This window comes from Macrotis lagotis, chromosome 5, assembly GCF_037893015.1.
Source record: "Macrotis lagotis isolate mMagLag1 chromosome 5, bilby.v1.9.chrom.fasta, whole genome shotgun sequence".
Classification (NCBI taxonomy): domain Eukaryota; kingdom Metazoa; phylum Chordata; class Mammalia; order Peramelemorphia; family Peramelidae; genus Macrotis; species Macrotis lagotis.
The window spans coordinates 20,717,635-20,740,328 of record NC_133662.1 but is presented as its reverse complement, the minus strand read 5'-3'; the positions used below and the strand labels follow the sequence as shown (position 1 = coordinate 20,740,328).

Sequence of the window (22,694 nt, the reverse complement as noted above, 5' to 3'; positions counted from 1 at the left end):
TGCATGTTGAAAACTACCTTTGCATGCAATTGGAAAAAAAGAAAAGTTAAAAAACAAAGTCTAAAACAGGGTTTGGACCTGATGATCTCAGTGATACTAATATGCTTGAGAAACATTCAGGTGAGCTTAAAATATCCTAAAATATTGTTAATGTCAATAGAAAAGGGGACATTCTGGCTCTGGTATGTCCAGACCCTACAAAATTCATTGGAGTTTCAGTACCAATTGTAACTAATTCTAGTCTTCAAAATTCTAGCAGGACATTGTAGGCAAAAAACTAACAGACCATCCATGTGGACCTACAAAGAGAGATGCAAGAAGTTCTAGTGAACATTACAGGAGCACCCACTGTTCACCTCTTTGATGTATCCTGAGAAATATGACTTTGGGGTCTCTTCAGTTTCACAAGTGTGGAAGGATAGGTTGAGGATGAAACTCCGCAAAAGGACAGGCCAATTTTCATTTCATGAATTTGGGTGCAACCAAGAAAATCCAGGGCACCAATTCTTGAGCACTCAGATAAAGATAAAGGAGGATTTCTCTGTCTATGATGGAAGATTTCGTAAACCATCTCAAAGAGATGCTGATTAATTTGGCATCATCACAGAACTCGGCAATCCTTCTGTATTACCTACAGTGGTAGTGACTAGGAAAAAAATGGAAAGATGCACATGTGATTTATTACTTAACTTGAACAAAAGAACTAAAATGGACCAGTAAGTACTTTGGCACATATGCCATTTGCCCTAGATTGTTTATTAGAAAGAACAGTTTTCAGTCCCGAGTTTATGATAATGGTCATCTGTCTATGAATTCACAAAGTTTTTTGAAAGTTTGGGAAACTTGTCTATTTATAAAATAGTTTCAGGGAATGGAGGGACTCCATCAGGACTATTCACTCTAACCACTTATTTAATTAGCCCCGAGGAGAATTAATTGAATTTTCTAATACATAGTTGGAGAGAATTGATGGATACTCATCTAAACAAAGGCAGCTGGTGTTGCCAGGCCTGGAATCAGGAAGACCTGAGTTCAAATCTGACCTCAGACACTTACAAACTGTGTGACCTGGGCAAGTCATTAACCTTTGTTGGCCTCAGCTTCATTATCTGTAAAATGATCTAGAGAAGGAAATAGCAAAGCTCTTTAATATATTTGTAAAAAAACAAACCCAGGTTTGGTCATGAAGAGTCAGACACACTGAAATGACTGACTGAACAATCCCTAAACAAAGTCTGAGAAAAAAAGATAGCAGCTAAATGAAACTATGTGACCCAGATATGGGCTTAGTGTTGTATTCAGTGAAGGAAACTGGATTATCACAAAGCAGGAGTGTTTGAAACTAGAGGCAATTCCTTTCCTGCCCCAAACTGCTAAAGATTCCTGGGATATAGTGCATCCACACATTGATAGCCAACTTGACATGACTATGTGCCATGTTCTTCTCCAAATGCTTTGCAATTGTTATTTCCTTTGATCCTCACAATCCTGGGAGGTAGGCACTTTCAGATGTGGAAACTAAGGCAAAGCTTAAATAATTCCTCCAAGATTATCCAGCTAGTGTCCTCTAGCATCTGTGTGCTTCACCAGTTTTGCCACCTAATTGTTGAATGACCTTGGTCTAATTCTAATTCTTCATTAGCTGACTGACAGAGAACTAAGCTAAGCTATGTTATAGGTCAACTTGAAGATCTAGTTATATCCTAGATTCTAGGTGATACTATAGATTGTTCAGGTGATATATGACTGCTATGTGAATTGAATTCTGTGTTTGAGCATCCTGTGCCATCACTTACATTTCTGTGATGTCTGTTTTTGTGTAATGTCTACATTATAGCAATGAGTGATACATATGATACTGCTTATAACTAAGCTGTAATATGGGTCTATTGCTAGTGTTTCTTTTTAAACTGGGTAACTGCTTTGCTTGTTAGTCATACTTGCTTTTTGATTGATCATGGACTTTCTCATTGTGCATTGTGTTTTATGGAATTGAGTATGTAGTAGCTACAGCATCCTCTCAGGTGATGCTCTGTAGAGTGCCATATCTACTGCAGAAATGTTAACATTCATTTATTTTAGTTTCAACAATACCAAAGAAGAACTGTGGAGTTTGAACAAAGACCAAGGACTATTTACTTTAATTTGGGAAAAAAACATGATATCTTATTGTCTGATCTTACTATCTCTTATACTTGATGTTTCTTTCTTAAGGATATGATTTCTCTCTCATCACATTCAATTTGGATCAATGTATACCATGGAAACAATGTAAAGACTGGAAAATTGCCTTCTGGGGGGGGAGGGAAGTAAGATTAGGGGAAAAATTGTAAAACTCAAAATAAATAAAATCTTTAAGTACAAAAACTCTCCCAAAAAACCAAAACAATACCAAAGGATGATCATCTTAGATACAAGGAAAAGACCACCCTTGTTTTAAAGCATTCATGTTTGCATTTATACTGCATTGTTACAGGTTTCAAATTTGCCCTGGCTGTTCTTTGCAAGGGACTGTATTATTTCAGTTCAAAGGAGGAATGCCACCTTTGGCCTGAGGGTCATGTGAAGGGGGCTCTCTCTTCATTGGTAGAGATTGATTGCTCAGTACCCTCAGTCTCAGCTTAAAAGGTTTAGTTTAAAATTCAAGGTCTTCTACTATTTGCAAACAATATGCAAACTACTAGCAAACATTTAAAAGCCTACTATACCCAAAAAGGAAAACTTCCTTTTCTCAGCAAGTATATGTGCTACTTTCTTTTACTCTATCATCTTTATTTACCATTCCCTTAAATTCCCCTGTGCCTTTCTCTATATATTTATACTTAGAATGTTTCAACTCTCATTTTTGCCCACTGAAGTTTTACTCATTCTTCAAAAACCAGTTTTGGTGCCACATCCACCAAGACACCTTGCATGTTATTTCCCCTTTCAAGTCTCATAAACCTTTTTTGTTATATCTTGTCCATATTTGTCATATTTTCATTGTGGTCATATAATAAGCTACAGGCTTCTCTTCATTTCTGTGGGTCCCTAAGCACCTTTCTTGCCCATTACAGACAATAAAGTTACTGAATTGCTAATCTTTAAAGCTCCCTAAATTAGGTTATGTTCTTCCTCATTCTCACAAAGGCAAAAATCCATCCTCACAATCCTCAAACCAGCCACTAGGGGGCAGCACACAGACAACTAAATAAAAATGCAAGGCCCACCCCCAGGCAGTGGGCTAGCATTATATATTGGGTGTCAGGCACTGTCCAAAGCACTAGGGATACAAAGGCAGAAAACTCTCTGTGTCTCAAGGAGAAACAAGGTGCAAACAATGATATATAAAACAAGTACATTCAAGTTCAGCTGGGAGCAGTTTCAGAAGAAAGGCACTAAGATGAAGACAGATACAAGAAAAGCCGTTTATTTAATAAACAGAACAAAATACAATCCCTGGTGGTTGGTTTCCCCAGGGAGTTTCAGGGCAGCCCTCCTGGGGACCCCTCTATGGGAGAGGGATGACCCACCCCCATCCCCCCTTAACTCCTAAACAATCACCCTAGGCACTTTCTACCCTCTCTGGGGGGAGGGGTTGATTTTGGGGGGAGGCACAGCCACCACCCCTTAGTCATAGCCTTCATCCTCATCCTCATCATCAAAAAAGAAAGTATCTCGATCTAGGTTTTCTGACTCATCATCATAGGAGAAGTTGTCATCATCCAGCTCCTCATCATCATACTCATCCTGCTGCCATCCCGGCACTTCATCATCATCCTCCTCATCTTCCTCTTCCTGGCCCAGCTCTGAGGATCCCTGTGGCCTGGGGTAAGAAAAAGGAGGAAGAGAGGAGAGACATATTCAGCAACAGCTTGTAGAAGGAGGACCTAAAGGATTCAGGGCTTTCCCACATCCCACAACCCTTATCAGTTGCAAGAACACCTCTTACTCCTCTACTTACTGGTTGCTAGGCACATTAGACACCTTCATTTCTTGTGGTTCTGAACTTGGTGGAGTCTGAAGACCAATTCGGAAATCCTGCCAGAGGAAAGGAAAGATTTGGGGGAGAGGGTCATTAGCTATGAGTTACTGGATGGTGAAGAGTTTCCTGCTCATTCACATATCTGTAATCAACATCAGATGTCTTGGGGGGGGGGGTGGAGGGAGGAAAGGGAGAAAGGGAAAATAGGGGACAAAAAAGAGGGAGGGAAAAATGGGAAGAGGGAAAGTAGAAAGGGCGAGAGGAAAGGGGAGAAAGGGAGGGAAGGGAGGAAAGGAAAGGAGGGGAGAGGGAAAGAGAAAACAAATCTAAATCTCCCAGACCAAAGCTTGAATGCAGGAGGTAGTAGATGAAATTTGTTGAGTTTCCTCCTTTCAAAGTTTAGGGCAGGGCTACTGTGCAGTCCTATAGAATGGGGTATGTAAAGGGGCCAAGGATAAAAGTTACCTAGAATGCCCTTCTTTACTTAACTGAATCTCACTCATTTCTTCAAGATCAGATCAAATAGCAAATTTCTGTCCTCATTTACCCCAAAATACCCAGTGATCTTTCTCTCTTGTGAACTAGAATACTCAGTTTTTTGACTCCTTATACAATACTCAAGTGGTAATATAAAGTGGTACAGCTCTCTCTTATTATGTAGTTAATCTTTCAACTTAACTGCCAGTCTTCCTAGAATGCAAGAAAAGTTTCATTTCAAAAGTGCTGATGTTTTACAATGATTTTTCTTTTTTATTAGTTTTTTTTTAATAAGGCAATGGGGTTAAGTGACTTGCCCAACCAAGGTCACACAGCTAGGTAATTATTAAGTGTCTGAGGTCACATTTGAACTCAGATTCTCCTGACTCCAGAGCCGATGCTCTATTCAGTGTGCCACCTAGCTGCCCCCTTACAATGATTTTTGGGTAGAGAAGAGGCTCAAATATTTTGCTGAAAGTACCAGGAAGGAGAGGAGTAGTGTGTATGTTGGAGGGATGGGCTGTCCATATGTGTACAGAGGAAGCCCAGGCAGGGGATAGTCACCTGTGTGGAATGCTGAAGGATGGCCAATAATCTCTCCTGAATACGTCGAAGAAGTTCCAGGCCTGTGCTTAGGTACTCTGCCTTGAAGAGTTTCAGGGAGGCAGCCAGGTCCTGGCACTGCAGTAGGGTCTCCTCTGCAGGGATGGTTTAGCACAGGGTCTGTCTTTATTCCTTGTGGGCAGTGAGAACACTGAACAGAGAAGGAAGTGAGGGGGGAAGGAAGAAGGGTGTCCTCTCTATGGGAATCTGTGACAGAGAGGAAGGGGGAACGTTGTTCCTGGCCCAGCCTTGAAGCTGTGGGAGGGGGCAGGTTTGAGGTATCCTACTCTACGACTGGGGGCCTCACCCAAAAGGATCTGCAGAGCATTGGTGTGAAGCTCCAAATTTTCTGTTTGCTGTTCCACCACATCCATTCGCTCTGTGTCCTGGTTGTAGTAGCTGTATACACAAGCATAGGCGAGGACCTAGGGGATGATTAGAGAGCCTTCCAATTGCAGCTGAGAACACCTCCCTCCTCAACTCTACTTTTTTCCTATACCCCCTGTCCAGGGAGGTTAGGCTTGTCTCCTCTACTCCCTCCTTCACTTCAATTTAGATAATGAGAAGGAAGCCAGACCCATCAGCCTGCCTCTCCCAAACCCCCATCCAACCTTTCTGGCCTGTTCTAAGCCCCGGCAGGCATCGATGAGGAAGGTGAGGGGCTGTGGTGGGGGCATCTCTGAGATAGCAGACACACAGCTCCGTAGATTCAGTGTAAACTCCTGCCCAAAGAGACATTCATTAACATCAGCATATGCAGGTTAAATTTCATTCCCCAAAACTTAGGCAATTCAGGGACTCTGCTGCTTCTGGGCCATCAGTTGTATCTGAGACCACAGACTTCCTGTCTACCTCCCCGACCTTCTTTCACCTGGGCCTGGTGATGGAAAGTACATCTTTCATTGTAGTCCTGAAACCGCTTTTCTTGTCGGGCAGCTTTGCTTACCTGGATGAGGAAACAGGAAATGGATTTTCCCTTTTTTTCGGGGGGGGGGGGTAAGGAAAGAGCTCATTGAACAAGGACTCCCCATCTTTGGTTCTTTATGTAATCTTCCCCACCTCAATCTGAAGTGTGATGAATGGTGTTCTAGGAGTTGGGCCCCTCTCCTTAAGGAGGAAGGACAGAGCCATCCCAGCTTATGCATCCCATGGATAGGCTTTATCTCTGAATAGACTGATCAAGCAGAGGGTTTCCATGTCCTAAGACTTTCTTCCCTTTTTCCCCATCCTACTTCCACCAGCCTCTCTGAAGGGAATGAGAGGTAACCAGTGCTCTAGAGCACAAAGCCCAAGCTGGAACCTGTGAGGCTGCCATGTCCTGTTCCTTCTAGGAGCTTCAACTTCCTATCCCCAACACCCTCAGATCTCCATTTCTCTACTCCTCTCACCATGGCTGAGCAGTTGTAATAGTCCTTGTGTGTTGGCTTCCAAGGCTTGAGACAACGCCAGCAAAAGCCATGGTTACATTTGGCACATGTCATGCTGTTGAGGAGACCAGAGATCAGAGGTCTGTCTTGGGATAATGTTGCTACCAGCAATGCCAAAGACCCAGAGCACTTGGAATAGCTGCCCTTGCTACAGTACCCCCAAATCCTTTCTAAAATGATTGGGGAAATTTTGATTCCGCTAAATTTATCATAAAATCCAAGAGCTGACATGAGCAGGACCCAGGCCTTTAACTTATCCAACCCTTGCATCACCATTCTTCCACTCTTCTCCCATGCCTCAGAAATTCTACAACCTGATCACAAACCCACTCCAATGAACAGCTCCTTCCTTTTTAGTTCTCAGCACTTCTCCCCAACTGAAATATGTTCTTTCTCTTGAATCCTCTTATTTGTTCTAGTCAGGCAGAGTTTAAAGGCTTTAAAACTAAGGGCTGATCATTCCATGGGGACCCCTCCCCCATCTCTTTACCACAGCCACCTCCTTCTCCCCTTCTTACTGTAGACATCCCTCATTCTTCTCAATGGGTGCTTGGCAGCTAGGACAGCGTTTGGAGATGAGCTTGGCCAGGTGCTTGCTTTGGGCTTCCACACTCATGCCTTCATAATAGCCACCATCATCTACCCATTGGGACATGTGGCTACAGCTGGCAGGATAGTGAGCCTGAGTTCAGAAGAGGGGTAGAAAAAGGGGGGCAGAGGCCCTAAATCCATTAAGCCAGAGGAGGAGGAAGGGGAGGAAGGAGAAGAAGGGAAGAGGAGGGATATCAAAGGAAAGAATGGGCCAAATTCTGGAGAGGAAAGAGGAATAGGCATATCTCAATGCAGCAAAAGAATGGGGGTAAGGGGGAATGGAGAGAGAAAAAACAATACTGGGTTTGCATGCACACATGCTCATGAACACACGTGACTATGTACATCATATGTGAGGAAACCATGTGAGTATATGTAGAGGGATGGGGTGCCCACCTCAGGAAAATTACAATTGAAGCAGGAGGCCCAGCCACACTTAGAGCAGGCAGCCCCACAGCCCAAGCCCTGGCGGCACAGGATACGGTCACAGCCCTGGGGGTTGGTGCACCAGGTCATGTTGGAACAGCTTTCCACATAGCCCCGCAGAAGGGCCTTTTCATACTATAACAGAAAGAGAGACCACGAGAATCAGGAGGGAATTCCACGAGATCTTCTCTAAATCTCAGAATCATATCCCTCCTGCCCCAGGCCTAGAGTCAGTCCCTGCAGTTTCCAAGGCACTGGAGTTGCAGAGGCAGGGGGAGTTGGGAAAGGAATAGTCAAGTACCTTGGCAATGACTTCAGGGGAGGAGACAATGGCACGAATGAAGGCACTGGTGGGCTGGGCAGGGCAGTCAGCAATAGGACAGGTGCAATTCAACACTAGGTTCTGCTCAATCCGTGTGGTTAGGTACTCATTCCAGCAGGACTAGGGACACAGGACTGAGATGATCAGAACCAAAGACAGCTTGAGAACAGACAGCAGAAGGTAAACACTGAGGTTGTACCTGGGGCCCTGTGACCTGCCCCACACAGCCAGATATTTCCCCTTAAGATTCAGCTGGAGTGATCTGGGTCTCGGTGCGGTGGAAAGCAAATACTAGATTTGGAGCTAGAAGACCCAGACTGTAATGCTAGCTTTAACACTACCTATGGACAAGTCATTCACTCTTTCTGAGTCTTTCTTTCTTTCTATGAAATTGGGACCCTTAGAGAACCTGTATGACTGGATTGCTGTGAGAAAACCACTTTGTCACTCCTCAGTGCTAACTAAGGGCAGTCATTGTACTTAACCTCCTGGGGCATGACCCATATCTACACCTCTGGGAGCTGGACAAGGAGCATGTATGCATAATAGAGATGACTATAATAGAGTGAGGAGAATCAGAGACATTAGCTCTAAGCAGAATTCAGACAAGGTAAAAGGCAGAGAGGACAAGATTTAGCTACTGTGGTTGCCTTTCAATCTTTCACTTCACCTGGACCATTTTTTTCTATTTCCCGTCCTCTGTTGGACATTTCCACTTGACTGTTTTGAAGTCACTACAAATTTAACATCTAAAACCAATTAGCAAAATAGCATCCTTTCACTCAAGACACTGTGGATGGTTTATGTTGTCTCTATTGTCAGATGTGGTCATCATGTTAGCTAGTTTTGCTGATGTGCTTTTCAAAAAAATCTTATGAGGAAAGCCTAGATTGGGACAGGAGAAGGAGGGATTATATTCAGCATTGAGTATGACATAATGCTGAAGGCAACAATGACCCTTAAATGACCCTTAAAAAAAATCATCTTCCTTCCTCAAAATAGGGTTCCTCTATTTCTGCCAATGATATAACATTTTCCAAAAACTTCAGGCTCCAAAAACTTCAGCAATCCTTGACTTCCTTTTTCCATTTTAATTTTCAGTCTATCAATAAATTCTTCCCACACATTTTTCTTTCTGTAGCTCTACTGCTGCCATTACAGCTCCAACCTTCAGTATCTCCCACCTGTATTCATGATTCTCCTAATCTCTCTTCTCTCCCATTTTTTTTCCAATCTATCCTATACAAGACTGCCAGGTTAATCATTCTGAATTTTAACCATCTCATTCTCCAACTCAAAAATGTAAAATGATTCACTCTTATGTAGAGGATAAAGTTCAAGTTCCTTGGTTAATCAGTTAGGCATCAACTTGAGCTCCCACTACTCCCCTACAAGTATCCTCTGCCACAGCAAGTCTACTCAACTATAATAGAAAAGTCATCTCAACCCCTAACATTGGCTTGTCCTGCCTTTCTTACCTGGAATATCTTCTGTCACAGAGATGTCAAAATCAAATAAAAAGGGACAAATTAACGGTGTCTCTGTTTTTTGTATTTTTATTAAACATTTCCCAATTACATTTCAATGTGGTCTAAGGCCCCATTCAGGAGTTTTATCAACACATCTGGGTATCTGGCCTTGAGTCGGACACTTCTGTGCTAACCTATCTTCCCTACCAGCCACTGCTAGCCTCAAGAAGTGGCTTCTTTTTTTTTTTTCAAGGCAAATGGGGTTAAGTGGCTTGCCCAAGGCCACACAGCTAGGTAATTATTAAGTATCTGAGGTCAGATTTGAACCCAGGTACTCCTGACTCCAGGGCCGGTGCTCTATCCACTGTGCCACCTAGCTGCCCCCAGTGGCTTCTTCTAAACTCTGGGAGCATTTCTACCATTTATTTAAGCATTTAGCACACAGTGCTTTATATTGTTATTGAATTTTTCATGTGTTTTGTCTCATCTCCCTGTCACAATTCTAAATTCCTCATGGTATGGATTGTTTCACTTTGGGCTTAATGCCCCCCCCCCCACCGACCTCAGCATAATTCAGTGGCTTGGAAAAGGTTTGTAATCTGATTGAACATCTCTCATTGGTGCCTAGTGAGGAGTACCATGCACATACCAACATCTCATGAATATAGTGCTCATCAACTTTTTTCTCACACCCCTGTAATTTTTTTTGATATTTTCAGTCTTGTCTGACCCTTTGTGACCCCAAGAACCACACTATCCATGGGGTTTCTTTTTGCAAAGATACTGAAGTAGTTTACCATTTCTTTCTCCAATGAAATAAGATAAAGAGAAGTTAAACGACTTGTGCAGGGTCACACAGCTGGTACGTGTCTGAGGTCAAATTTGAACTCAGGTCTTTTTGACTTCAGGTCCGATGCTTTTTCTATTGAACCACCTAGCTGCCCCTAAAGTATTTTTCTCACAACCCTATAATGTAGATAATGAAGTTATAATTGTCACTTTATAGATCAGAGCTGTCCAAAATGCGGCCTAAATGCTTTAGTAAACAAAGCCAAGCTACCGCAGAGTTCTCACTAAAATGGCAAATCAAAATGTATTGTCTATTGTTTCAATAAAAAACTTTTAAAAGTAAGGTTGGACAGCCCTGTTATAAGTGATGAGACAGAGACAAAAATAAATGAATCTGTCTAAGGTCACTCAGCTAGTCAGGACTAGAATTAGGACCACAACTCAGATCTTCTGACTCAGTCCTAACATGCTTTCTATTAGGCCATTGGCCTTACATAGTAGATGATCAATAATTATTTGTTAAATGAATGATTGAGGGTGGCTAGGTGACGCAGTGGATAGAGCACCGGCCCTGGAGTCAGGAGTACCTGAGTTCACATCCAGCCTCAGACACATAATAATTACCTAGCTGTGTGGCCTTGGGTAAGTCACTTAACCCCATTGCTTTGCAAAAACTAAAAATAAATAAATGAATGAATGAATGAACGATTGAATCAATGTAGTAAAGAGAAGGAAAAGAAAAAACATTCCGAAGAGAAGAAAGAGATCCCAAAGGAAATGAGAACCATGTTGTAAGGAAGACTAGGGGAAAGAGAAGAAAAACTGATGATGGAAAACAGAGAATACTGACTACTTTAGGCAGGGGCAAGATGAAAGTCTAGCTTAGGTAAAAGAAATTAAGGGCAGGGGATCAAAAAGAGAGAAGTCAAGAAAGGAAGAGAAAACAGAACTTTGGTTAGGTGGGGGAAGGATGTGTGGCTAGAGGTAGGGGATCCTCACCTTGCAGCAGTAGTGCATGCAGCAGAGGGTAGGTGGCTGGTCTTCAGGTTTCAGGGGGCTGACACAGACAGGGCACTGGGTGGGGAGTGGTGGTGGAGGCTGGACCAGAGGTACCCGAAGGCCTGAGGCCAACAGCAAGGGCTCTGGATCTTCACTGTAGCTCTGCAGTAGCTGGTCAGCCCCCCATCGAGTGTGGGCCAGTAAGTGCAGGGCAACATCTGGCTCCAAGTTCAGGGTCTCCTGTACCTGGCTCACTGTCTGCTCCATTAGGCCTTCTACCTCATGGGGGCTCATGGTTCTGCCTGCAGGTAGCTGCAAGGATGCCAAGGCAGCCACTTCTTTGGGTCTAGTTGGGGATGGAATATGGAATATTAGTAACCATCTCATACATACAACTTAGATAAGTCTAACCCATCCCAATCAAGATCAGGCTAGAGACAGATTATCTATGACCATTTACAAGTAAAATTTTGGTAAAAATTAATCTTATATTTTTAAAATATTAAGAGAGAGCTGTAGCGATTCTAAGACGTGAATTTATCTGTCAATTTGCCTTTTGTACAAACACAGGTTTTCATGTTTTTAGATGCATTATAGGAGCTTCTATTAAATGGAGTTACATTTTTGGTCTAATCTAAGTTTCTTCCATACTAACTTCCAATTTTCCCAGCAATTTTTATCAAAAAGGGAGTTTTTATCCCAATGGCCAGACTCTGGGTTTATCAAACAGCAGATTACTATAATCATCTCCTGCTTTTACACCTAGTCTATTCCACTGGTCCACCACTCTATTTCTTAGCCAATACCAAACAGTTTTCATGACTGATGCTTTATAATATAATTTTAGATTGGGTAGGGCTAAGCCACCTTCTTTTGCACTTTTTTTCATTAAGCTCCTGGCAATTCTTGACTTTTTATTTCTCCATATGAATTTACTTACAATTTTTTCTAACTCGTTAAAGTAATTTTTTGGAATTTTGATTGGTAGGGCACTAAACAGATAGTTTAGTTTTGGTAGAATTGTCATTTTTATTATATTAGCTCTACCTATCCATGAGCAGTTGATATTTGCCCAGTTATTTAAGTCTAATTTAATTTGTGTGCAAAGTGTTTTACAATTGTTTTCAAAAAAGATTCTGAGTCTGTCTTGGCAAATAAACTCCCAAATATTTTATATTGTCTGAGGTTACTTTGAATGGGATTTCTCTTTCCAGCTCTTCCTGCTGTTTCTTGCTAGACATATATAGAAAAGTGGAGTTACATTTTTAATACAGATTTGCTTATTGTGAAATATGCTTAGTAAGGAAAATATAATAAACTCTTTGAGTACAGATGGCTATCTTTGCAACTTCAGTATCTTAGAGTACAATGTGGTTGCAAAATGCCTGTTCCACTGAACACTTGGCCTGATGAGGGCATGAGAAGGAGGGGATTTGGGGCGGTAAGAGCAGAACTTGGGGCCCCAGTAGTCAAGCTACCCTAGCTTGCTTCGAGTACATCAGAAAGTAAGGGACCAAAGTGGGTCCTCCAGCCCTACCTGAGCTGGGAGGTCACAGAACTCCGAGTGCCACAGAAAGGGACATTGGCCTGACCCCACTGGGGATCTGCAGGCTCCGGGGCTGCATATGCCAAGACTTGGGGCCGGTCTTCCTGCCTTCGAACATAGCCTTGGCCCAGGAGATGGAGGATGCAGGAGAGGACATCGGCGCTGCTGCAACCAGCCTCCCCACCCATGTTACTGCCCAAACCCCTGGGGCTAGCTGGGCCCTTCTGCCAGGCTTCCAGCACCTAGGGGCACACAAAAGTCATTGTCACCCAACCCTGATCTCCTCTCTGGTTTCCAGAGAGTAACAATAACTAACACTTATTCAGCACTTTAAGATATATAAAGTGCTTTCCATGTTATCCTCATCTGATCCTCACAGTTCTGTGAGGTAGGTGCTACTATCCCTAATTTACAGATGACAAAGCAGGCTTAGAAAGGATAAAGGCCTTCCCAGGATTGCAAAGTGAGGTGTCTGAGGCAGGAACTGAACTCAGCTCTTCCAACACGTTGTCCCCTTTGCTACCTAACTGCGAGAATGACCCTCTATGGTATCCAGTACCCCCAGATCCACCCATGCCCCTTCCTCCTGGTGGCCTCTTCATGATGGAGCTTCTCTGTAACCATTCCCCAGGGAGCTCCCACTTCACCACCTTCCAAGGACCCCTTCCCCCATACCAGACAGACAAGCTGATCAATATGCAGGCCCTTCTCCCCATGGGCTTTGAGGATTCGGACAAGGAGGCAGCTCAGGAGGTTCCTCTTCCTCTCCAGGGTCCGGCACTCATCCTCCTCCACACTCAGGTATGTCTGGGGGGGGAGCAGCCACAGGGCCTCCCCCCCAGGCTCCTTCTCCACCTCCCGAAGTCGCAGCACACCTGAGACACCACCCCCACCCCCAATGCCCTCAGAAACATGACCAGGGGACAGGACACAGCTCCTCTGAGGGGAAGAAGTGGTGTAAAAGCCTAAATCCCTCCCTTCTCCCTTCACCTCCCCTTCCCTGTTCTGCCCTTCCCCAGGGCAGAGGGCTTGCACAGCATCCATTACCTACCTCCAGGAGGAAAACCCTGACCCTCATGAAGGCTTAGAGGGCCCAGCCCTGAGGTGAGAGGTTGAAGGGCTTGATTCAGCAGCTCAGAAGAGAGGTCTGAGCTCTGAAGCAGAGTATCCAGAGGTACCTCCTAATGAAAGGAATAACAGAATTAAGAGTTATAAAGCACTCCTTCCCCTAGCAATTCTGGCAAATGGCTGGCCTTAGGAAGAAGATCAAAGGGCTGGAGGTGGTAGAAGGAAACCTGTATTTAGTGGGTACCTACTAAGAGAGGTTACTTAGGGATAGAGGCAGAGTTAGGTCCTAAAGACTGGAAAAAAAAAAAGATGGAGGAAGGCATACAGGACAGAGAAAAGATAGGAAGATCAAAAGCAGTGTGGAACAGAAAGAATATACCTCCATCTCGTTGAAGTGCAAAAGAAGCCACATCTGCAGAGTGGAGACATGCAGTGTCTGTGTTCCAAAGAGCAATTCAGCCCGGCCCAACCATGACCACTGTAGCCGACGACGAGGCCCCAGTTCTAGGACTGGTCGATTCTGACCTGGAAATGAGGTAAGAACTGTCCACAGAAGTCTATGTCTCAGTATCTTTTCTCTGCCTCTCTTCTAATGCATTTTTACTGACTTTCCTGTGTGTTCAATGCTGTGCTTGGTGCTATTGGAAACATGAAACTAGTAAGGCATGAAATCTAATTCTCAAAGCAATCTTTCAAAGCTAAGGAAACAAAGATCATGAGATTTGGAGGTTAGTGAAGGCAAAAATGTGTCTTCATTACACTGGCTGTTTCCCCTGTGGGCATGGGAATTATCTAGGGGCAGGAGCAAGGCTAAATGTTTGGGATCTCAGATGAGATTTAAAAATTACACTGTCTACACATTATGGTCCTTTGATAGTCTGAGTTTTCATTGTACTTGTTATTACAAAATAGTCTACTCCATAGAATGTGGAATTTTCTGGCATTAAAAAGGATATTACAAAAGTAATTTTTAAATATTCCTCTGCTGTACCACACATTGTGCATTTTGCCCTAGATAGCTGTTTCCATTCTACCCTTGAGCCAGGAGGAAAATTCCCCTCAAAAGGGATCACCCATCTCTTGACTTCCCCTTTCCCAAAGTTCAGAGCAGGGCTTAGCTCAGTGAAGAAGCTAAGGAAATATGACAGTGCTAGACTTTTAAGGCAGGAAAATAGTACTATATAGTAAAGATGCTGCCACTAAATATGTGATCTTGGGCAAGTGATCATCCCTCTAAAGCCCAGATGCCTCACCTAAAAAGTGAGAAAGTAGAACTGCATCATCTGTAATGTCCTTTCCAATTCTTTATTTGATGAAAGAACAAAAGGACTTTAGATGCCATAGGCACCCATGTACCATACTTTTCCAGAATCACTTATGGCCCCTGGTGACCATGGCTGTCCATTCCATTTTTCCTCCCCTCCACAGAACTCTTGACCTTATCAAAAACAGGATGCTGAGGATTAAAGACTCCAGTGGTAACTCAGCACCTATAGTTTAGAGTGCTATCCCATTTCCATGTACCGTGATGTTCATTATATCTTCCTACATAAACCCTCTCCTAATAGGCCTTCTTCAGGCTGCTCTGCCAGATGCTTTCTAGTCCTTTTTTTTTTTTTTAAGGTTTTTTGCAAGGCAATGGGGTTAAGTGGCTTGCCCAAGGCCACACAGCTAGGTAATTATTAAGTGTCTGAGGTCGAATTTGAACTCAGGTCCTCCTCACTCCAGGGCTGGTGCTCCATCCACTGCACCACCTAGCCGCCCCCAGTCTATTCCTTCTTGAAAAGCCCTTCTACCCCCCACCTCCCCATTGTCCACCCCATCCTCTTACTCTGACTATAGAAGTTGGAAAACCGGCTGAGGTTAGTACTGAGAACCAGGGGAAGGTACTTGTTGGGCTCATGGAGATAGCAGAGGGGGGACACAGGCCAGCATCGGGGAGACAGGACCAGCACAGACACCTCAGGGGTTGACTCCTCAGGCAGCTCCTCCCCTGGCTGTGGGAGCAAATGGCTCTCAGGGATCTTCTTCATTCAAATCAGTACAATCTAACAAATACTTAATAAAAATCTTACCATGTGCAAAGCACTGGGCCAGATGCCCTACAAACATGAATACCACAGATCCTTCTTCTACCCAGGCAAGGGCTTCCCTAGTTCTTTATCTTTCCTGTTTTCCTATCCCTAAATCTTGTCCCTCATGTCGCCCTGGGGATAGGTCTCTGGCTTGCCATCACCTCATTTCCTTCTGGGACTAGATCTCTGACAACTATCCCTCACCTCCCCCTGGGTATGGGTCTCTAGCTTCTCTCTCACTTCAACTCCTCCCAGGAATAGGACTCTGGTCCCTATTCCTCAACTTCTCCTGGGGATGGGTCTCTGGGCTTTATTGCTTGCCTCCCCCTGGAGTTGGGCCTTTGGGCCCTGTCCCTCACCTATCCCTGGGGCTGGGCCTCTTTCTTTCATCTCCCCTCCCCCTGGGGCTGAGTCTCTGACTCCTGTCCTTCATCTTCCCCTGGGTCTGAGCTACTCTCTCACCTAAAATCCCCCTGGGGATGAGATTCTGGGCCCTGTCCCTCACCTCTCCCTGGAGATGGTTTTCTCTCTTTCACCTCCCCTCCCCCTGGAGCTGAGCCTCTGACCCCTGGCCCTCACCTTCCCCTGGGGATGGGCTTCCAGCCTCTTTCTCTCACCTTACCTCCTGCTAGGACTGGGTTTCTGGCCCCTGTCCCTCACTTCCTGAAGCCCCGGCATCTTGCCTCACCTCCTCCTGGGAATGGGCCTCCAACCCTTGCTCCTCATCTTCTTCCTGTTCTAGGAGTTGCTGGTCGATTTGCTCAAGCTGGAAGAGGTGGAACTGGTGCTGCAGCTCCTCTGATGTGCTCAGGCTGCTCAGCATCTGTTGGGGCAGTCGGTTGGGGAAGCAGAGCCCAATCTGCTCCAGCACAGCCTGCTCCAGCCAGCTCGGGCCCAGGCTCAGGAGGCGGTCTGCCAGATAGTACCTGTAGTGCACACAGCCCAGGCCTTACCAAGGATGGACTCGGTGCCAGCCTTTTCTTGTGGCCTTGGGCTCCCCCTTCCCTGATACTTCATGGGGCTCTTCCCTCCCTCCAGGCTGGAGGACCCTGTCTAGAGTCCCCACTCAGCCATGACTGGCTCCCCTGTCTCCCATCCCTGTTGGCCCTCTGCCTTTCCCTCTGAGGCCCCACACTCACTGGTAAAAGTGCTCAAAGGTAGTGGCAAGCTCTAGGCCAGAGAGGACCATCATGGGCTCCAGGCTCCTCTGTAGCTGACCCAGCATCTCTTCCCCCTGGGGTCCACCTACCCGGCTCCTCTGGATCTGCTGGTCAATGTGCCGGGCAAACTGCTCACTCACCTGGGCACAGGAAATAGAAGGGAGAAGGAGTGAAAGGGAGGCAGAGGTAACAAGGGAGGGATGAGGGGCCTGGGAATCTAGACATGCATATCTGAGGATGAGGGGCCAGAGGGGACTCACATGGGCAGCAGTGAGAAAGGAGAGCTGGAGCAGAGCTCCAGAAAAACCCTGGCGGAGGGCCAGTGTGAAGGCTGCACGTGGTCCAAAGAGCTCTGCCCCAGCACTCTGGAGCCGTTCATAGATGTCACAGTATCTGGGCACAAGGTCCGGGGCCTGCCAGGCTGCAGTCAGAAACCTGCTCACCTGGGGGGCAAGATGCTGGAGCATGAAGGGGTAGCCAGTCATCTAGGCCCTCCTCCAACCCTGCCAGCCCCCATCCTGCCCACCTGCTCTTGAACCACACCCCTCCAGCACAGGGTGATACCCCTCAGGCTGCCACCAGGAGGTCCCAGGCCAGCCCCTGAGTTCAGCTCCCGACTCTTACTATTCTTGCCATCTGTGGAGACAGAGTTAAAAAGAGGAAAAATCGTAGGCTTTGAGTCTTCAGTTTGTGGATGCTTTCCTGAGGCCACCCACCCTAGCCCCCCAACTTTTCATGAAGAGTAGTAGATATAGTAAGGAACAAAAGACACCATCCCTTCATCCCTAACCTATAATAATGTTCAAAGATGGATGAGAGTAGCAGAAAATGTAACAAACTTGGAAGAACAAAGGAAATGGGGACTTAGGGAGAAACAGAGGGAAGGGAGGCAGTGAACTGAAATAGGGGAAGTACCGGAGTGATTTTTTTCTTTTCAAACAGGCTCTATCTGTAGAACCTCAACCAGGACTTATTCCCTGACTCACTGGGTCTGGTGGGAGGCTCAGGAGGGGGTCCTGGGGGAGGTTCCACATGCACCAGCAGGTGGCTCAGGCGACGGACCCGTGAGGTAAAAGAATCTGCTCGGCCTTGTGGGCAATGGGCCTTCTCTCTGTGCTCCAAGTACTGACCCAGCAGCCAGGCCAGGGGGCTTACCCCACTGCCATCTGAAAAGGGAAGATAGTTCAGGGAGACACTCCAATATGGGAACAAATAGCAGGTAAAGGGTCAGGAAAAAATGAAGAAATTTTGAGCTGGTTGGTAGGATACAGACTGAGGACAGTTCTTGAATGAAAGCTATCATTGGAGAAGTTACAGGATGGTTACCAGGGAATGTGACAGAATGACTACCAGGCAAAGTTCATGAGGAAAAGCTCCCAGAGCAGAGTCTATAGAAGTTACCAGGTTGGGGGGGGGGGGGAACAATGTCTCAGGGAGAAACAATGAGATAGTTACCAGGGGCAGTGATGCTCTGCACCAAAGGGCTGACTAAAGCCTCCCAGCAGGTCCTTCCCAAGGCCTGGGCAGCCTCATCATCAGGGAGGAAGCGATCTGCAAAACTCTGCTCATGGCGTAAAGCCCCGTTCAGTCTGGTGACAGGGTCAGGAGCTAGAGGCACGAGCCCCTGGCCCCAAGACTCTCCCTCAATACCATACCCTGAAGGTTCTCATGTCAAGAGCCCTCCATGGACATCAGGAAGGCCTCATCCCCAGAACTGTTCTATCCCCCCTCCTTGACTCCCCCAGGACTCTCCCAGGCAGTGACTCCCACCCTGCCCCTGACCTCTTTGCTCCTGTCCTACTCCCACTGCCACCACACCAGTCCCAGCTTCCCCTCCTCCCCCCATGTCCCTCTCCACACCTAGGGCAGAGTTGCAGAAGGCGCTTCCGATCCTGAGCAATATCCTGACTCCAGGCTTGGGCTCGAACAGTGTAGAAAAGGTGTGTGCGGCGACACAGCTGCTCTCGGAACAGTGGCCAAAATGTAGGTTTGGGGCCCAGAACCTCCACCCCTCGCACACGGGTGTCAATGCCACCCTGAAACATGTGGTTGTCATTTACTTCTTGCAACAGCCTGGCTCCCTCCCCAAGCCTTCCTTCAGCCCAGCTTTGGAATAAAGTGCTGGTAGAAAGTTGGGACCCCAAATCCCACCAACATTGAGTGTCTTAACTGTCTAAAAAATAACTCTCACGTTATTAGAATTCTTTTTTTTTTAAGGTTTTTTTTTTTTGCAAGGCAAATGGGGTTAAGTGGCTTGCCCAAGGCCACACAGCTAGGTAATTATTAAGTGTCTGAGACTGGATTTGAACCCAGGTACTCCTGACTCCAAGGCCGATGCTTTATCCACTATGCCACCTAGCCACCCCACATTATTAGAATTCTACTGCCTTTAGAACCTCTCCCCATCCAAGTGAGAACTCAAACTGAAAATCTGGTATCCATCCTTCAAATACTTCAAATGCTAGGATAACTCTCCCACTCCTATTATCTCCTCCTGTTCCTTGGACACAAGGTTCTTGTTCTGTTTAATGTTTTCCTAACCTCTTCAAGGAGGTCTTTTGATCTCCATGGACCCTGCATTATGCTCTACCTGCTGGCATCGCTTGATTCGGATCTGAAGAATGGGCCAGAAGCGGGTCAGGTTCTCCAGAAGCAGCACTCGGCTAGCAGAAGGCATCACATTTACCTGGGGCATGGGTAAGAGTTGCTATGTTCCTGATGATGCAGAAGGGAGCCGTACTCTCTTCCTCTTGCCCCTAATCAACTTACTAGAGCCCCCTGGCACCACTAATCTTTTCTTCCTTCACAAGCTCCAAGGGACCTCATGCCCCGACAATTCTACAATCCTAACTCTTAGTCTCACTAATTTATTCCTCCTGTGGGACAAAGGGTTAGAGTTCCCTCTGGGGGAGGAGGAATCGTCTCTACATAAGGTTCAGGTCATATTAGCTGTTGGGAATGGGAATAAGGTATATGAGGGGGGTTCTCACTGTGTTGAGCTCAGTGCTGACAGAACTGGCATTGTCTCCCCCCAGAACCACCACACGAGCCGGCATGTAGCTTGAGTCTTCACTGGCCACCAGCAGAGTTAGCTGTCTGGGGGGGAGGAATCCATTAGAGCCCATGCCCAGAGGGTAGCTCCTTAGTCAGGATTCAAAGATCTCCTTCTCTCCTGTACTTCTAGGCTCAGAGAGTCAAGGAATCAAAACATTTTAGACCTGGAAAGGATCTTAATAAATCAGGTAAGTCCCCCTCTCCTGCCCTTCCTTTTACAGATGAGGAAAATGGGGCCCATAGGAGCTGAGTGGTTTGCCTAAGGTCAACAAGTGAATTAGCAGCTGAACCAAAAGCAGATGCAGGTAACCTCATACCAAGTACAGACATGCTCCCTTACATATGGGTCCTGGGAGGGACAGATATAGCAACCCAATGTGTGACAGTGTATGTTATCTAGAACACAGGTAATACATAAGCATGCCTCATGAGACTGCCCATTTCAACCCACCTGACAAGGACCCCTCGGTGCATGTGCAGGGTGATATAGTGAGAGCCGGTGCTGCCATTGGATTCCCAGTAGGTCTTAGGGTTTCGGTCAGTCAGCTTGCTGGCCCCATGAGGATTGGATGATACCTCCACCTTCTCCCAACACTTGTCCTCCTTTACCTCCACACTGGACCCTGGGGCCAAAAAAGAAGGAAAGAACAAATCACAGTCTGGTTGAGGAAAGGACAAGTGACAGAGAACAACAAAGAAGGAATGGAAATACCACTAGGCCGAGAAAGATGGGAATGGGAGAGGCAGACACTGACCCTAGCCAGAAGTAGGTAAAAGACACTGACCCTGGCAGAGATGTCTGAGGAAGACATCAAAGAAAGGGATGTTAATTGGTCGGTGGGTTCTTCTGTGTTCTTCAATCTGGCCAAGTACCATCTATAGAAAGACAACAGAGGTATGAGTGGATTTGTTTCATGGGAATAAAGGGGCAGAGTGGGGCACAGAAACATGGTTTTATGAGAAAAAAAAAATTGAAGAACTAAGATTTTGCTTTTTTTCTCCTCCCATCAAATCCTATAGACTAGAGTATCATGGAGGAGAATATCCCACTCCCTTAATTGTCCCAAATCATACTGTTAGGTCAGATGCTCTCTCAGGTCAGATGCTCTCTCCCTTCCTCTTAAATAAAAGCCACTAACCCCTCTTTCTTGTTGGTGTGGACCCATGCTTTTACCTGGTACTTTCCCTCACCTCCCACCCCAATTGTTTTTATTTCCTAGGCTCTCCTTCATTTCCCGTGCTTCTGACCTGGATACATCCAGCCAGGATGCTCGTTGTAAGATTACTGTAGAGTCGGGCATGCTTCTCACACTCGCTCACTAGGTCCCGGAGCTCAGGTCCCAGGAGCAGCTGGGCTGTGTGCTTGTCCAGGGCCTTGGTGAGGGCCTCTCGAGCTCCCAGGCGGCACAAAACCACTGCACAGTCCTTGTGTAATGTGGCCAGGCGATGCAGGAAGCGAATTAATTCCTGAACCACCTGGGAAGGGGACCAGGGAAGGTAAAGTAGAAAAGGGCCGAAGATCAAGAGATGGGCAAAATCAAATACACAAAGTTTAGTCAAATAGATACAAGGAGAGAGACACAGTAGAAAACAGGAGTCAGGCAAAAGGGAATAGCAACACATGGAGTCTTCTATTTTGTATTTTGGATGCTGCTCCCCAGACTCCCTCCCCATTGAAGAGTCATACCTCCCGGTCATTGCTGGGGGCATTCATGCAGGCCAGACATGGTTCCATAGTCTCATGCCAAGGGAGGAGGATGGCCTCAGGGAAATCCAGCAACCTGATCAGTATTCTGGTGGGGGTTGAAATAGTCTTTTTACTTCATACTGACCACTGACTTCCTCTTCTGCATAGTCTCTACCCTAACTCAACATCCTCTGATTTCAGGTTCTACCCCTCCCCATCGCCTAATAAGCCCATTATTTCCTTTCCACCCACTCATTCTCTCACCTCAAAACTGTCATATGCAGTGACTTGTTAGGCCCTGGGGTTTCCAAGCTCTGTAGCAACAGCAGGAAAGGCTGGGGCTGATGTTGAAGCCTCTTCAGTACCTGGTTCACATCACTTTCCCGGGATCCTTCAGGGCAGATGCTTCGTTCCAGCTCCAAAAGTAGCTCCCCAGAGGGGCCAGCACTCCCCACCAGGCTCCGCAGCAATGGTTCATCTGCTCCAGCTTGGGGCTCAGGGCAAGGTGGCTCTGCTACTATAGTTCAAACACACAGAAGGAAAAGGGTAAATAAAATAATGCACAACTAAAGGCCTACCCCCATCAACGTAGGAATATGTAGCAAATTCTCTTTTATTTTGATCCCTTCTGTGAGTTTTTTTCCAAAGAAAGTCATGTAGCACAAAATACATTTTTATTCTCCCAAATTAAGTGATTTCAAATCTGTAGAGGGAGATTAAAAAAAAGTGTTACCCCATTTCCATTTCCTCCAATAAATTAAAAGGAGGCTCATCTTTTTCAAAGCTTCAGAATTTCCAAACATTTTCTACTTTTAGCCTTGTTTTTTCTCACTTCTTGGAACCACTTTACTTTTTCCCACTCTCTGTGACCCTTGGGGAGTTCTAGATTTCCTCTCAATTAGAGGAAATCAAGAAATCATCTTATCTCTCTCTCTCTTTCTCTCTCCCTCCTGTGTTCAAAGTCTTCTCTAGAAGGGACTCCCCAGCCTCTATTCATTGTCCATTCTAAGACCTCCTGTACCTCAGATTCAGAAAAT

General features: G+C 45.8%; 1 protein-coding gene across 7 annotated transcripts in view; it reads right to left on the bottom strand.

Moving 5' to 3' along the window:
- Positions 1 to 3,384: 3,384 nt before the first annotated feature.
- Positions 3,385 to 22,694, bottom strand: part of CUL9 (cullin 9) — a 30,191-nt gene continuing 10,881 nt past the window's right edge. For 3 of the 7 annotated variants that reach the window (XM_074237005.1, XM_074237007.1, XM_074237006.1), the window contains 30 exons: positions 21,922 to 22,174; positions 21,658 to 21,763; positions 21,219 to 21,446; positions 20,756 to 20,846; positions 20,422 to 20,593; positions 19,907 to 20,012; positions 19,507 to 19,602; positions 18,777 to 18,952; positions 18,372 to 18,505; positions 17,903 to 18,082; positions 17,443 to 17,552; positions 17,177 to 17,359; positions 16,896 to 17,056; positions 16,445 to 16,682; positions 15,513 to 15,678; positions 14,061 to 14,206; positions 13,665 to 13,794; positions 13,289 to 13,488; positions 12,605 to 12,855; positions 11,068 to 11,413; positions 7,790 to 7,930; positions 7,459 to 7,623; positions 6,990 to 7,153; positions 6,433 to 6,526; positions 5,916 to 5,990; positions 5,656 to 5,766; positions 5,352 to 5,469; positions 5,006 to 5,139; positions 3,944 to 4,020; positions 3,385 to 3,805 (listed from right to left, as the gene is read on the bottom strand). In XM_074237005.1, coding sequence (XP_074093106.1) covers positions 3,610 to 3,805; positions 3,944 to 4,020; positions 5,006 to 5,139; positions 5,352 to 5,469; positions 5,656 to 5,766; positions 5,916 to 5,990; positions 6,433 to 6,526; positions 6,990 to 7,153; positions 7,459 to 7,623; positions 7,790 to 7,930; positions 11,068 to 11,413; positions 12,605 to 12,855; positions 13,289 to 13,488; positions 13,665 to 13,794; positions 14,061 to 14,206; positions 15,513 to 15,678; positions 16,445 to 16,682; positions 16,896 to 17,056; positions 17,177 to 17,359; positions 17,443 to 17,552; positions 17,903 to 18,082; positions 18,372 to 18,505; positions 18,777 to 18,952; positions 19,507 to 19,602; positions 19,907 to 20,012; positions 20,422 to 20,593; positions 20,756 to 20,846; positions 21,219 to 21,446; positions 21,658 to 21,763; positions 21,922 to 22,174 — 4,748 coding nt within the window. In that variant the 3' untranslated portion in view covers positions 3,385 to 3,609. Of the gene's footprint in view, positions 3,806 to 3,943; positions 4,021 to 5,005; positions 5,252 to 5,351; positions 5,470 to 5,655; positions 5,767 to 5,915; positions 5,991 to 6,432; positions 6,527 to 6,989; positions 7,154 to 7,458; positions 7,624 to 7,789; positions 7,945 to 11,067; positions 11,414 to 12,604; positions 12,856 to 13,288; positions 13,489 to 13,664; positions 13,795 to 14,060; positions 14,207 to 15,512; positions 15,679 to 16,444; positions 16,683 to 16,895; positions 17,057 to 17,176; positions 17,360 to 17,442; positions 17,553 to 17,902; positions 18,083 to 18,371; positions 18,506 to 18,776; positions 18,953 to 19,506; positions 19,603 to 19,906; positions 20,013 to 20,421; positions 20,594 to 20,755; positions 20,847 to 21,218; positions 21,447 to 21,657; positions 21,764 to 21,921; positions 22,175 to 22,694 lie in introns of those variants that run through there. The other 4 variants (XM_074237008.1, XM_074237009.1, XM_074237010.1 and 1 more) reach the window with 4 other exon arrangements.